Raw genomic sequence first — 16,095 nt, forward strand, 5'->3', positions numbered from 1 at the left:
TCCGTCACACCACATGGCTTTATTCACGAGGACCTTCTGCAACCCGCCAGGACCGACACGGGACCCAGCCCCCAGGGCCCTAGAGCCCGGCCTCTGATCTCTAGGCTCCCATTTCTGGGGCAATCCTGATGAACAACCCCTCCCCTCTTCTCTCCAGGAAGCTCCTGCATCTTCTCGGCAGGAGCCCCAGCACGGGGGCGGGGCGGGGCGGGGCGGGGCGGGGCGGGGGAGTGGGAGGGTGGGGAGGGGGCGGTTTGCCAGGAGCTGCCGCTTTGCTCTCTACTGGCTGCTGTGTCTCTCTCGCTGGTACAGCCTCTGCTCCCGGATGGCTTGTTCTAACAAGGGGAGATTCATTCCTTCCACACAAGTCAGCACACGGGCCTTCACCACGCAGCCTCCATCTGAAAGACACAGACACCAAGGCACGGGCAGTGTCAGCAACACACCCTGCAAATGCATTCCAGCCGTCTCCCCCGACTTGTTCTCGGTCCTGGATTTTGACAGAAGAGTCCGACAGGGCACAGGTGAGAAGGATGGTTTACAGGATGCTGACCATTTGTCTACTTGGACCTCAGAACTGCAGGCCCGCCATGCACTACAGGCACATGGCTGAAACTCAGGGGGTAGCCTGAAAATTCCACTCTGGCCCGGAGATGTAGCCTCTACTTCCCTCTTTTGTCATCTTAATTCCTTCCAGCTTCTCTGTAGCTCCCAAGTGCCCACCCTAGTTCTCCATTTGTACCAGGAGAAGGGCCCCTTGGCTTCGTAGGGCTCACTGGCATTGGAAATTGGGGCAAAGAGAACCCCATATTTAATCAATCCGAGGGGAGAGTCTGGCCTTACAGGGGCAAGTCATCCCCCCCTGGACACGGGGCTGGGGGCGCTTCTAGGAGATGCTGTGATGAGCTGATGGGAAGGTTTGCCAATGTTCAGGTGACAACAAATAGGAAGGACATCTGGGGTTTGCCCTAATAGGTTGTTTTTGGTTTTTTTTTTTTTTTTTTTTTTGCACTATGTTCTCTCTGCTCTCTGGGCACGTCAATGAATACATTCAATGTTCCAGGACATTATGCCATCCTCTTTTTTTTTTTTTTTTTTTTTTGTGGTACGCGGGCCTCTCACTGTCGTGGCCTCTCCCATTGCGGAGCGCAGGCTCCGGACGCACAGGCTCAGCGGCCATGGCTCACGGGCCCAGCCGCTCTGCGGCACGTGGGATCTTCCTGGACCGGGGCACGAACCCGTGTCCCCTGCATCGGCAGGCGGACTCTCAACCACTGCGCCACCAGGGAAGCCCTGCCATCCTCTTTTGATGCCGTTTTGAGATAGAGGCTCTCTCTGGTTAAAGTCTATGCCTAACTTTTCCTCTAGTCTAGGCCACTTTATTGATTTAACAGAGCCCGGGGGCAGAATTCAGAGAGTTGGACTGTGTCGATTCCAGGCTTCAACGCAGGAAGATGAACTCATTTGAAACATGAGGTTGCCTGTGTGTCATCAGCTTCTGTTGGCCCCAGCGCTGGACTGCAGGGGCTTCATGGCCTAGAGTGGGGTGGGGGTGGGGCATGGGACAGTATGTGGATCTGTGGATGGGTGTAGACTGTTGATTCTCATCACTCAGGCCTCTTCAGGAATAGCTGGCTCATCTATACTGATCAATCAAACAGGATATTTGCCTAAATTTCATTTGGCACTGAAAGGCCTAGACCTTTTCTTGTGACACATGTGGCCCTAAATAGTTTTCACAGAGCAGCTGCATGTGTTCAGGATGACACAGGGAGAGCAAGGACAAAATCAGAGTGCTCTAATTTGCAGTTAAAAATCTCAAAATAGAAGCATAGGTCAAATGTTTCCAAACTTCCTGTATGAAGATTTTCTTAGTATTGGACTTACTTTTACAGAACTTTCCTTACAATAACAATGCCTGTCAGCTCTTTCCTCCCCTAAGCCTGGGAAAACCTTCTCTTCGAGATACAGATAGTGGAACATGTTTCTTCCCGTGAATGAAGGAAAGTTATTAAAAATGGAAGTGAACTTTAGAAGTATGATTATCACAGGGACAAATCTGGCAATTCTGTTAGTCCATCTGCAAAAGGTCTGTGTAAATGGAATAAAAGAACGGCACTTGGGCTTCCCTGGTGGCGCAGTGGTTGAGAATCCTCCTGCCGATGCAGGGGACACGGGTTCGTGCCCCGGTCCGGGAAGATCCCACATACCGCGGAGCACCTGGGCCCGTGAGCCATGGCCGCTGAGCCTGTGCATCCGGAGCCTGTGCTCCGCAACAGGAGAGGCCACAACAGTGAGAGGCCCGTGTACCACAAAAAAAAAAAAAAAAAAAAAGAACGGCATTTGAAGAGTGCTGCAGGGGAGGAGAAAGGAGTTTATGAAGCCAGAGAAACAGTCATTTAGGGGAATCTCTTCTCGAAAAGAAAAAGAACCTGCGGCAAAGGAGAAGGGCTGAGGGAGTTCCCTGGCGGCCCAGTGGTTAGGACTCTGCTGAGGGTGCGGGTTCGGTCCAGAATGCAGTGGGTTGAGGTGTGAGTCTGAGATAAGGAGGGGTGATATGGAGAACAGATCTTCTTTTAGGAAGTTTGACTGTGGAGGGAGGAGGGTCACAGCTAAGTAGGGATAGAGCTAACTTGACATTATTGTTGCTATTATTTTAATACAGAAGAGGCTTGAGCGCTTTATATGCTGGGAGGGAAGAGCCAGTGGTAACAGGTTAAGGATTCAGCTGAGAAAGCAAAGCCCCTGCAGGAAGGCAGGCATGCATCACAGCACAGGGGCTGCACCGCAGGCAGGAGGGACCCTCCTCTCTCCCAGACTGGAGGAAAGGGGCTACTGATGGGTGTGGATGCATATAATTTTAGGAGAGGCTGCAGCTGTGGCCTCAATTTTACCTGGGATGTAGGAGGTGAGGTAATTTGCTGGAAGGGACGGGGAGGTGATGACGAAAGGGGTCCTGCGTGAATGCCTGAAATAGCTGTTGCGGGTCAGGGGGAGGGGGGACCAGCCAGGACATGTGGAAGGAATTCTAGGCAGCGTGAAGGGCCCGGAAGAGATAAGAGACCTCGAAACCCTTGTGCTAGGAATCCCTGGAGCTTTGTGAACTTTCTCCATCAACAGTTGGGTGGGACCTGAGAGGGTGGGGATTGGGGTTTAATCAGGGAGGAATGATGGAAGACGAGGGGTTGGAACTTCTGCCAGGAAACTGGTTGAAATGATAGTGAGGTCAAGCTGGAGAGGAGAGAAGGTGGTCCTGATGGGTGACTGACGAGGCAGAAAGATACTGAGGGTGGAACCTAGTTTCAGGTGGCGGAGGCGGGCGGGTCCGGGTAAGTCAGGCAGCAGTGGGGCGGAGGTGGCAGAACTGGTGCTACGAAGGAGGAGCTGGCAGGATTTCCGCCCCACCTCTGGGTCCTGTGATGGGGCCTGGAAGGCTCCACGTGGCAGGGCGGGAGGGCAAATGCTGCCTGGCCGGGAAAGCCAGGTTTCAGGCCAAGTCCCAGAGAGGGGGGCTTGAAGGTTCGAGAGGACACAAGGAAGGCCTGTGAGGGCAGGAAGCGTCAGGTGAACGGAAACTAGAACAGGGAGGATTTATGGCGAGAGCTCTGGGGCGGCTTCCTGCTACAGACGAGTAAGCTGCAGCCTGGTGCTCCATGCGGGCCCCTGGAGCAGAGCCGGGCTGAGGCTGTGTCCTCACGCCTTAATCCCTGGTCTGGAAGCCCTTGGCCCTGCGGGGTGTCCCGGCCAGCTGGCGTTGGCACATGGCTGGCATTTCTTCTCTTTCGTGTGCAAACATTTCAGAAAGGTGCCTCTAGTCCATCCTCAGAACTGCCAACCTTGCCACAGGGCAGGCCGTGTGTGGCTGACCTTTGTGTTCCCATGGGACTTCAGACCTGGCCTGGGGCCAGACAGGCCACCGCAGGTTGGAGGTCAGTGACCACTGCCAAGCTCAGCCCGCACCCTGCCTTCCCTCCTCACCGTCTTTCTTTCCTTGTGTCAGTCTCGAATGACGAGCATGTAGTCTCAGAATTTAGAAACTGAGGGGGAATTTTTTTTTTAAGAAAAAAAAAAACCCCTACACATTGTGATGAAAATAATGATAAGTGGTAAACTAGCCAGAGCCTAGGAAGAATCCTGCTGGGTCTGAGGTTTGACTGTTGAGGTTCCATTTTTGTTGTTTTTTTGGCAAGAACACATCAGAGCAGTACTGTCTGTGCTCTCCTGGTACATCACACCAGAGGCACACGATCGATCAGTCCGATTTTTGTAATGCCTGATCACCTGAGCTACGGTGTTCCCGGCAAGCTTCCACATAATGATTCAAGCGGCCGGTGATAACGATCGGTTGCCTGGATTTATTATTTCCTCAGGGCTTTTAACATGGTGACTTTAGAATTTAATTGTTTCTTCTGCGTTTATTCACTGTGATTCTTCTCTAAAGAACGTTCCCTCCAACCATTTGGTTTCCCTGAAATACAATCCGTTCAGAAAAAGGTAGGATAAACTCAAGAGAAGGAAGAGCAGGTTTAATGCAACCAGGAGGAAGCAGTTAGCTAATTCCAGACCCAAGTTCTCCAATAAATGGCATTAAAAAAAGGAAAAAAGGAAGACAGAACTGTTATAGAGACTTGGGATATGTAACCCAAAGGCAATGCATGGACTTTGTTTGCCTCCTGCTTTTAAACTAACTTTTTGTAAGAAGCCATTTTGGGGCCGAGGAGGGGAATGAACACGGACAAGGTATGTACTAGAGTGTATTAAGGAACAGCTGTTCATTTTGTTGGGCGTGATCGTGATGTTAGAGATAGACATTGAGGTATTTATGGGTAAATGAAATGATGTCAGATTTGCTCTAAAATACACCAGCAAAATAAGTAAGTAGGGCTTCCCTGGTGGCGCAGTGGTTGAGAGTCTGCCTGCCGATGCGGGGGACACGGGTTCGTGCCCCGGTCCGGGAGGATCCCACGTGCCACGGAGCGGCTGGGCCCGTGAGCCATGGCCGCTGAGCCTGCACGTCCGGAGCCTGTGCTCCGCGACGGGAGAGGCCACACCAGTGAGAGGCCCGCGTACCACACACAAAAAAATAATAAATAAATAAGTAAGTAAATGCGGGCGATGATGACACAACAGTGGAATGTGGATCACTGCTGAATCTGGGTGACGGGTACATGGAGGCTTATTCTACTTTTGTGCTTGTTTGATTTGAAAACATTAAATTTAAAAAGTTATATGGGTTGAATTTGTACTTTAAAGTTTTTTCCATTTTTCTTCCCACAAATAATTCTAAATGTCTTCTCCAGGTCCCGCCCTGGTCCTGGCCTGATGTCCCACCTTAGTATCAACCCCTCTCTGTATCTGCAATCAGACCTTTGAGTTACAGATACTGGGCAGTTGGCTCCTGAGAGCTCCCTGTAGGGGCCAGGAGTACAGGGGGGAGTCTCAGGTGATGTGGGCTGCAGTCAAAGTGGAAATGATTTATTTAAGGCCCTTTGTACCCATTTCCACCCCTCCTCCTGATACTTCTCTCAAATCAATTATGAAGGCAGGGACTCTGAGCTCAAAGGCTTAAGCCTGAATAAAGATTAACTTATATTAAATCAAACGTAATTAAAGTAAGCCCCACTTACTTTTTTTTCTAGTGCATTTCATCCAGAGTTAAAAACCACTGTAACTTTTAGAAAGTAAGTTGGGAGTGTAAATCAAGAAACATAAATATTCATATACTTTAATGTAGCAATTCCATGTTTAGGAAACTACCCTAAAGAAATAATCAGAAAATGGACAAAGACTGGTACTCTGATCTTGGACAAAGATTGATAATAGTTAAAGGCTATTAACTACAGCATTTTTAATATATATCTAGATAGATTGTTTAAACTGTTTTTTCCCTCTGGCTATAAAGCAATACATTTTCATTTCAAATGCTAATAAAAGTATAAGGAATCCCACAGCCCCACCACCCAGAGATAATTACTATTAACGTTTTGGTAAATAATATTTCAAACTTTTATGTGTATAAAAAATGTCTATTTAACAAAAATGAGATCATATGATACATACTGTTTTGTAAACTGCTTTTTCTTAGTAAAATACTACGAACATCTTTTCATGTCAACTGATATAAATTTACAACACCATTTTTGACGGCTGTATAATATTCTCCTGGCTGAATATCTCATAGTTTCTTTAACCAATTAATGTACAGTATACTTATAAGAGCAAAAAATGGAAACAATACAAATGTTTTTGTATTGCTTGTGTGAATTAGTGTACACATCTAATCTATAAAATATTATATAGCCATTAAATACTATATCTAGAAAAAATTTTCAAGACATGGGGGGAATGCTTATGATATAATGTTAAATTAAAATAACCAGATACAACACCTTATAGTTACATAAAGCATGTGAAGGAAAATGGCACAGGGACAGCCAGAGAGGAAGGCAAACAATACAGTACCTAGGTTTTAAAGGACAAGCTTCAACCCTGGATGCCATAGAGATTCTCCCAGGTTTGCTTCTGTTCCTTCCCTTGTGTTTTATTTCTCTTACCCTGACTTCCTGGCCTGTTACTCCAGCCCCATCCTCTCTGAGCCTTCATTTTCTCATCTATGCAATAGCCATAAGATGACTCATTAAGGGCTGGTGAGCAGATTCAAAAAGATTTAAGCAGACCTCCTAGTACCAGGCCTGGCATGTTGTAGGCCTTCAGAAATTAATGATTTCTCTCCCCTCTTTCTTTCTTCCCTACGGCAGGTCCACCTCAAGCCCAATCACGTCTCTTTCCTATGAGTCCCTATAACTCGTGGGCTGATTTGGAAGGAATTGAACCCCAGTGAGGGACCCCTGCTGGGTCAGAAGCCAAGCCCAGGCACCCAAAAGACTGCCCTACTCAGGACCCAGGGTGAAAAAGGGTGTGTGAAGCCAAGGCTTACCCTTCTGGTGCTCCAGCTCCCCAAGGAGCATGTAGAGGGAGCCCACCTGGGCTTGGAACGGTTCCACCAACTTGGTGCAGACGAGGACCGGGTGCCGGTCAGATCTGTGCTGAGCCATCAGGGTCACTCGGGACTTCGTCATGTCGTAGCTGTACAACCTGCAGGTCAGGTAAGTGTGATCATTTCTATCCATAGACAGAACCAACCCAAAGTTCAAAAGGTTCTGGGAGGCCAACACATCCATGGGAAAATGTTCAGCCTCACTCGGATCAGAGAAATCAAAGTGGCAGCAACAGAAAAGGTTAATTAGGTCTACATAACTGAGGTATAAATTACATGCATTAAAAGGGACCTGTTCATTGACTGTTGACAAAAGTATACGCTGTGTAACCAGCACCCCAAACAAGCTTTGGTATATTTCCATCACCCCCAAAAGTCCCCTTGTGCCGCTCTGAGCTCAGTCTCCCCACCTCCCACCCCAGGCAACCATTGATCTGCTCTTGGTCTCCACAGATGGGTTTTCCTACTCAAGCACCTCATGTAAATGGAATCCTAACAGCTTGAATTCTTCTGTGTCTAGCCTCTTTCACTCAGCATAATGGTTTGGAGACCCCCATTTATGCTGTTGGGTAAATCAGTAGTTTGTTCCTTTTTATTGCTTGGTATCACTCCGTTGAATGAATCAATAAATTATTATTATCCTCACCAGCTGATTTGGTTTGCTGATGGACTTGTGCTGACATATGTTTTCATCTCTCGTGGGGAAATACCCAAGTGGGATTTCTGGGTCATATGGTCAATCTGTTTAAAGGAATCTGCCAAATTGTTTTTCAAAGTGGGTGTGCCACTTGACTTTCCCCCCAGCAACATATGAGGGTTCTAGTCATTCCAAATCCTTGTCAGCACAGGATACGGTCAGTCTTTTTAATTTTAGCCACTCTAGTGGGCATAAAATACCGTACCATTGTGGTTTTAATTTGCATTTCCCTAATGACACATGATGTTGAACAAATTTTCATGTGTTTATCTGCCCTCTGTATATCTTCCTTGGCAGTGTCTTGTTTAAATCTTTTACCCATTTAAAAATTAAATTCTTTGTCTTCTCATTGGGTTATATGAGTTCTTTGTTTATTCTAGGTACAAATCATTTGTTGAATATAGATAATATACACATACATGTTCACTTATTTTCTACCAGTTCGTGGTTTGCCGTTTAATTTTCTTAATGGTAGCTTTTGATGAGAAGCTTTTAATTGTGTTGAAGTCCAATTTATTCATTATTTTTTTTTATGGTTTTTGTTTTGTTTTGAATATTTATTTATTTATGTATTTATTTGGCTGTGCTGGGTCTTAGTTGCGGCCTGCAGGATCTAGTTCCCTGACCAGGGGTTGAACCTGGGCCCCCTGCATTGGGAGCTCAGAGTCTTACCCACTGAACCACCAGGGAAGTCCCTATGGTTTTTGTTTTCTGAGTCTAAGAAATCTTTGCCTATCTCAAGGTGTATGTGAAGGTTTTCTCCTGTTTTCTTCTAAGGTTTTTATAGTTTTAACTTGTTCATTTATGATCCAGTTAGCATGATTTATTTATTTTTTGGTATGCTGTGGGGTAGGGATCAAGGTGTTTTTTACCCCCATAAAAATATCCAGTAGTTCCAGCACCATTTGTTGAAATGACTATACTTTCCTCACTCAATTAAATTGATGTCTTTGTTGAAAATCAATTGCCTTTGGTTAAATAAATAGATGTGGTTAACTAAATTATGGTATGTCTATGCAATGAAATAAAATGGATCTATTTAAAGTGATTATATAGATTTACATATTTGGCATGGAACTAGGTCTACCATACACAGTTAAGTATGGTAAATATAGTAATATAATAGGATCTCATCCAGCTGAAAATATTTATACATGTATGTATATATATGTCTCCAAGATGGCCCCCAATGATTCTTATCTCCTGGCATCTGCATCCCTGGGTAGTCCCTACCACCCTGACTAGCACTGACCTGTGTAACCAATAAAACATTGCAGAGATGACCTAGAGTGATTTCTGAGGTTAGGTCATTGACATTGTAGCTTTCTCTTTGCCCTCTCTGTTGAGTCACTCCTGGGGAAAGCCAGCTGCCATGTTATCAAGACTCTCAAGCAGCCGTATACAAAAATCCATATTGAGGAGGTGAGTCTTCTTGACAACAGGCAGCACAAAATTGCCAGACATGTGAATGAGTCATCGTAGAATCAGATCCTCCAGGTCCACGCCAGCCTTCAGATGCTGGCAGCCCTGGCTAAAATCTCAACTGCAATCTTCAAAGTCAGTCTGAGACAGAACCACTCAGCTAAGCCACTCCCACATTCCTGACACTCAGTAAGTATGAAAAAATAAGCATTTATTGTTATTTTAAGCCACTTAATTGTGGGGTGATTTGTTATACAGCAATATGTGACTAACACAGTATATATGTATATACACATATTGTGTATGTACACACCCATCCACATATACACACAAACACACATGAAAAAGCAGTAATCACCAAAAGGTTAGAGGTGGGTGGTTGTCCAGACAGTGGAATTACAGGTGATTTTTACTTGCTTTCTTTATACCCTTATGGATTGTCTACATTTTTTACAATGAATATGTATTAATTTTTTAGCATTTAAAAATTATTAGGGACTTCCCTGGTGGCGCAATGTTAAGAATCCGCCTGCCAATGCAAGGGACACGGGTTCAATCACCGGTCCAGGAAGATCCCACATACCGCGGAGCAACTAAGCCCCTGCACCACAACTACTGAGCCTGTACTCTAGAGCCCACGAGCCACAACTACTGAAGCCCGTGCTCCGCAACAAGAGAAGCCACCGCGATGAGAAGCCCGCACACTGCAACGAAGAGTAGCCCCCGCTCGCCGCAACTAGAGAAAGCCCACACGCAGCAACGAAAACGCAATAAATAAGTAAATTTATTTTTAAAAAACAAAAATAGGGCTTCCCTGGTGGCGCAGTGGTTGAGAGCCTGCCTGCCGATGCAGGGGACATGGGTTCGAGCCCCGGTCCGGGAGGATCCCACGTGCCGCGGAGCGGCTGGGCCCGTGAGCCATGGCCGCTGAGCCTACGCGTCCAGAGCCTGCGCTCCGCAACGGGAGAGGCCACAACGGTGAGAGGCCCGTGTACCGCAAAAATAAAAATAAATAAAATAAAAATTAATTAGATAAAATTATGACTTTTAATTTTAAAAATAATTTTGAAAATATATGATAGATAATAAATAACTTAAAATGTAAAAATAAGTGATCTTTTAGTAAGTAAAAATAGGTACTTTAGGGGACTTCCCTGGTGGTGCAATGGTTGGGAGTTCGCCTGCCGGTGCAAGGGACATGGGTTCCAGCCCTGGTCCGGGAGGATCCCACATGCTGCAGAGTGGCTCGGCCCGTGCACCACGGTTGCTGATCCTGGGCGCCCATGAGCCACAGCTGCTGAGCCTACGTGCTACAGCTGCTGGGGCCCGCGTGCCTGGAGCCCGTGCTCCGAACAGGAGAGGCCGCCGCAGTGAGGGGCCAGCGCACCGTAGCAAGGAGTGGCCCTGGCTCGATGCGGCTGGGGGGAGCCCACGTGCAGCGGTGAGGACCCAACGCAAACAAAAAGAAATAAATAAATGTATAAAAAATATATATACTTTAAAAATAATTTTTAAAATATTATAATTTTTTAAAAAGACTATTTTACTTTTTTTTAAACATCCCCCCACCATGTGAAAAAACCATTCTCACCTGCCGAACGTTCTCAGTGTGTCCCCATCAGGAACTTGGCCGGCACTGACCTCCCAGGGGAAGTAATAGATCCCAGGTTTGGGCAGCATCATTGCTCCTGTAACCAAATAGTTGAGATGGAGTTTTGAAGATTCCTGACAAACCAAGCCAACCACAAGATGGAGATTAACAGACATGAGACCAGCAGCAACTGAAAAGGTAGTTCCGGGGGGGTGGTGTTTTAAAATGTAAAAAGATTTTTTGATAGGTTTATGCATTCACATATTTTTTAAAAAAACAATATACAAAAGATCTATGTGGAAGGTGTATTATTCCCACTCTAATTCCCATGCAGCCCATTCCCTCCCCAAGCCCCTAAACCTGGGATCGGTAAAAAGGCAGATAGTAATACATGACCTCTGTCACAACTACCAAACTCTGCCATTACAGTATGAAAACTCTCAAAGACAATAAATAACGAATGAGTGTACCTTATTTCCTTCAAACTTTATTTACAAAAACATGTCATGAGTTGTCTCGGCCTATGCTGATGTTTGCCAACCCCTGCCCTGAGGGGACCATTTCCATAAATTTTTATTTATCTTTTCATTATGCAAATAAGGACAAATGAGTATATATTTATTTCCCTTCCATACTATAGTATACATACTGTTCTTGATTTTTTTTCACTTAATATATTTTGACATTTTCATAGTTGTATATAAAGGGAGTCTTCACATTTTTTAAATAAACTTTTAATTTTAGAATGGTTTTCATTTATTTTTTTTAAAAACCTGTAAAGGTGGTACAGAGAATATTAGTAAAAGCACACGTTGAAAAAAGCTAGTATAAGAGGATTTGTAATGAAAAGCGGAAGTTCCCCATCCTCAGAGGCAGCCACTTTAACCATAATAAATTGTTTCTAGTTTTGTTTCCTAAAGAACATCGAAGTAAAATATTTCCAAGCTATTTCTTGATTTGCTCATTTTAGTTACCTTTTGACCTCATGCCATGGTAACGAAGGTGTGGCATGCTACCCGTCTCCTTTATCTCTCATTTACCTTGTAACTTTAAACAACATACTAATCCCGTTTTTTAAAACTATACTTTTAATAGTGTTAATAGTTTTTTAAAAACTTGTTTGTAAAACTGACGCATCAATTTTTAATAACGGTACTGAGAATAGGGTAAGGTGAGTGAGGCATTCCCCTCAGACACAGTAAAAGGAGTACCAAAAAACTAATCAAGATTAGTAGGTTTTTTAAAAAAATAAATTTATTTATTTATTTATTTTTGGCTGCGTTGGGTTTTCGTTGCTGCACGCGGACTTTCTCTAGTTGCGGCGAGCGGGGGCTACTCTTCATTGCGGTGCGTGGGCTTCTCATTGCGGTGGCTTCTCTTGTTGTGGAGCACGGACTCCAGCCAGGCGCGTGGGCTTCAGTAGTTGTGGCATGTGGGCTCAGCAAATCAAGAAATAGCTTGGAAGTATTTTACTTTGATGTTCTTTAGGAAACAAAACTAGAAACACAATTTATTATGGTTCAAGTGGCTGCCTCTGAGGATGGGGAACTTCCGCTTTTCATTACAAATCCTCTTATACTAGCTTTTCTCAACGTGGGCTTTTACTACTTTGATGACGATAATTGTGAAAACAAAAAAGTCTCCTTTCCGAGACCTCTAAGCACACTGCCAGTTCCGTCTCACTCTAAGTCCAAACTCACCCCATAAACAGGGGGGAGCGCCCCCAATTGCACACTCAGCTCCCCGCGGCCCACGCCTCTGGCAGCAAAGATGCCGTTATCTTAACAAACGATGGTTGGAGCCTCTCCCCGGTGCAACCCTTGTTCCCGTCCTTTTTTTCTCCAATCTCGGAAGGTTTTGGGAAACCCTATGACCTCCCCAGCAACTCCGAAAAGCACGTGAGTTCCCCGCCCCAAGCCTTGAGTCTCCTCCCACCTCTCATTCCCGCGGATGCCTTAGCGCGCGGACCCGGAAGCGGCGGGGCGGCCACGTCCCGAGACGCAGGCGCAGTCCTCCTCAGCCTCGTTGTCCCGCCCCTTCCCAACCACTCGCGAACCTTTCTGGTCCTCCTGGCCTTGGATTCCCTCTTTCCGCCCAGCGTGACCACGTGACGAGGGAGGGGTGGGTTGCGGAGAGCGCTTCGCTTTCCCCTCAGGGCAATTTCTTGACCTTCTTCCGGGGTCTCCTTGCCGGGGGCCGCTTAGAGGCTCCTTTGGCCGAGAGCAGGGGGCCCGCCCGCCCCGGCGCCGCCTCCGCCTCGGCCGTGGTCGGTCACGCGCGGAGGGGCCGCGGTGAAGGAGAAAGGGCGGGCCGGGGCGGGCCGAGGCGAACGGGGGCGGGGACTCGCGGTGTCCTGGGGAGGCTCTTAGGGCTGGGCCCGCGCTGGAGGTGCGGACACTCGCAGTCGCTGCTGCCGCCGCCTCGGCCTCCGGTGCCTCTGCTGCCTCTGCTGGCCGTCACCATGAACCAGGACCTGCAGAAGGAGCGGGCCGCCGCCAGCTTCAACCCGGAGCTGCTCACGCATGTCCTGGACGGCAGCCCCGAGAACACCCGGCGCCGTCGAGAGATCGGTGAGGGCGGCGGGCCAGGCCTCCTTCCTTCCCCGAGCAAAGCTTGAGACTCCCTCCGGGAGGAGTCGACGGGCGCTGTAGGGCGTAGGCCGCAGCCTCTGGCCCAGCTTTAGGGGAACCGGGACCCCCATTTCCAGGGGCGGCTCTGGCGGGGGGAATCGCCTATAATGAGAGGAGACCTGTGCCCGTGAGTCTGAAACCTGCTGTGACCCAGGGAGATTTAACGGAGCCCTGAATTTCTGTCTTCCTCTTGATACCCTTTTAACTCCCTACCAGAGAACCTGATTCTGAAAGACCCAGACTTCCAGCATGAGGACTTGAATTTCCTCAGTCGCAGCCAGCGTTACGAGGTGGCTGTTAGGAAGAGTGCTACCATGGTGGAGAAGATGAGGAAGTTTAACATCGCAGACCCTTCTGAAATCATGTGGTTTAAAAAGTAGGTATGCCTTAGCTTAGATCAAGTGCCTAAGCCAAAACTTCAAATCCGCAATCTGCGGTGTCCTTTTTCATCGTGCTTGACGTTTGAAGACTCGAATTGGCACATTTTCACGCCATTTTAAAGTTATTTGTGTCGAAAATAATGTTTACTTTTGTATTTAAGCCCTTTAAAGGGATGGCATTTGTAAAAAGTTGATCATGGGAATGCTATAATTTTCTATCTCAAGAATCATACAAATTCGGTCCAGATGTCTCAATTTTGAATGATTTAAGTACAGAATGACTTTGCTTTTTGTAAGAAGGAGGCCTGCTAAATTTAGAAGCTGCATTTGGAAGGATGTTTTCAGTCGCAAGGACCAAACATTAAATATTTTGGAGCAGTAACAGTTTGTATTTTCATATGCGTGTAGATCTTGAGTTTAAAATAATGGAAAATATGGGTGGATGAAAAAGAACTTTAGTCAAACTTCAGAATGAGTATAAAGTATTCTAAGCACCCAGCATTGTTGAATCTGGTGATGGTATTTAAATGGCTCCCCTGTGCATACAAGACCTCATAAAAACGTGCCTTGGGTATGTCCTTTTTTCAGACCATCTGCTTTTTGTTGTGTTTTTAGATTAGAAATAAAACACACTTTTTTTTTGCCTTTATGTAAATGAACACTATAATTATATGATCTTAGTACAAGATTTCTTTGACTTTCAGCATGTCTTACACTTCTCGCTTATTCCTGGGCATTTTCTGTTTTAGGCCTCTACATTTTAGAAGAACTCCGATATTTTCATCAATAAAGAACAAATGGTGTGAATGGTACATACTTAAGAGCCAAGAAAAATGAAACATGTTACAAATTCTGCCTTTATGTAGCAATAGGCATTCCTCCCTTATACTACTGCTGCAAATACATATGGTATATAATTATTTTCAATTTGACCTGGTTATTATGGTCAAGAGGAAATGATTTACTCCAGCCCTTAGGACCACACTCAGAACTCCTTTCCATTTTAGTTACAAAAATACAGTTAATTTGGTAGTCCAGTCAGAGTACTTACTAACTTCCAAATGCTTTTTTTTTATTTTTAAAGTTTGTAACTCACGGCTGTGAGGATTTTGAGGTGGAGTAACTCCTAGAAGATTATGTTTCTAATTTTCCTGAGTTCGATCTGTGAACTTTAAAAAATTAGTAAGATTTTATTATTCCTTAAAACAACACAAAACAGGAGGTTTGTTTTGTTTTACTTTAAAATGGTTGATGCCGTGTGTTTCAGAGTTGGTTAGGAGATTTCATGATCTGTGGTGGTGCATAGTGTGTAACCAGACTCCAGTGAAGTCACAATGAAATAAAGTCCTTTATGTGAGTTAAAGATCAGTGGACACCAGCCAACTGTTTTACGTATCATTTTTTATGAGACAGACTTCACTATTTGGGAAATACAAAGTACAAACTTTGGCATAACCTTTGACATCCAGTATTTCTGGGCTGTGACAGGGAGATCAATGTATGTTAAAGAAGGGGATTGAAAATAAGTCTTGGCAATTACTGAACGCCATCGATTGTCACTCACACCCATGTCTTATGTATCACTAACAGAGTTAACTGATGTACCATTAATTGTGAGATGCATCAGATTTCTTAAATGCTAAAATTGGCTGTGAGGAGAGGGGTGCTATAATTAATGAAATATAGTAATATTTCTCTTTCTGGGGATTTTGGGCATTTACTGGTCTCTTACATCCAATTTCTCTATCACAAAATTCATGAGAATATTGAAATTGACTAAAGTATTAGTAAAGTACTTTGAGATTTCTCAACTTGAGCAGTGAAAGAATTCATCTCGCCATTCCTTGAGAAAATAAGACACTGCTGTTTGGGGAATAGGAGTTACTTTCCTATTCTCCTTGCCTGTAATTTTGTCTTTTAACTATACTGTTTGCTATGCAAAAACTGTAAAATATTCTTTAAAGTAATTTAAAATTCTGATGAGAATCATTCATGGTTTCTGTTATCCTTATTAGGTTTTTAAAGCTAGTTGCTTGAAAAGCATCTTCAGGAGGGATTAAACATAACTTAAAAACAAGCACTCAGATTTTGTTCTTGAGTTAACTTTCAAGTGGCCTCAAAAAAAAAATCTCAGTATGTTTATGAAAACATAAGTTGTTTGTTTGTTTTTTTATGTTTGGGGTAGGAATTTATTAATTAATTTATGTTTTCTGTGTTGGGTCTTCGTTTCTGTGCGACGGCTTTCTCTAGTTGTGGCAAGCGGGGGCCACTCTTCATCGCGGTGCGCGGGCCTCTCACTATCGCGGCCTCTCTTGTTGCGGAGCACAGGCTCCAGACACGCAGGCTCAGTAGTTGTGTCTCATGGGCCTAGTTTCTCC

The 16,095-nt window shown here is 45.3% G+C and overlaps 2 protein-coding genes across 5 annotated transcripts in view; one reads left to right on the forward strand and one right to left on the reverse strand.

Annotated features, from left to right (window-relative positions):
• TEN1 (TEN1 subunit of CST complex) lies at window positions 1-13,328 on the reverse strand. 3 transcript variants are annotated; one of them, XM_059048156.2, is made up of 4 exons: window positions 12,764-13,328; window positions 10,708-10,804; window positions 6,938-7,095; window positions 1-401 (listed from the first exon to the last, which is right to left on the reverse strand). In XM_059048156.2, exons 2-4 carry the CDS (start codon window positions 10,797-10,799, stop codon window positions 280-282), a joined length of 372 nt encoding a protein of 123 aa, XP_058904139.1. In that variant the 5' UTR covers window positions 10,800-10,804; window positions 12,764-13,328; the 3' UTR covers window positions 1-279. The 3 variants fall into 3 exon arrangements, with proteins under 3 accessions (XP_058904139.1, XP_066876978.1, XP_066876979.1); XM_067020877.1 differs by having other exon boundaries at window positions 12,643-12,980; XM_067020878.1 differs by lacking the exon at window positions 12,764-13,328 and adding an exon at window positions 12,408-12,550 and having other exon boundaries at window positions 201-401.
• Window positions 12,741-16,095, forward strand: part of ACOX1 (acyl-CoA oxidase 1) — a 25,551-nt gene continuing 22,196 nt past the window's right edge. The window contains exons 1-2 of one of the 2 annotated variants that reach the window (XM_059048078.2): window positions 12,741-13,277; window positions 13,554-13,713. In XM_059048078.2, coding sequence (XP_058904061.1) covers window positions 13,169-13,277; window positions 13,554-13,713 — 269 coding nt within the window. In that variant the 5' untranslated portion in view covers window positions 12,741-13,168. The remainder of the gene's footprint in view (window positions 13,278-13,553; window positions 13,714-16,095) is intronic. The other variant, XM_059048079.2, reaches the window with a different exon arrangement.

This window comes from Kogia breviceps, chromosome 19 (assembly GCF_026419965.1).
Source record: "Kogia breviceps isolate mKogBre1 chromosome 19, mKogBre1 haplotype 1, whole genome shotgun sequence".
In the NCBI taxonomy this organism is placed as follows: domain Eukaryota; kingdom Metazoa; phylum Chordata; class Mammalia; order Artiodactyla; family Physeteridae; genus Kogia; species Kogia breviceps.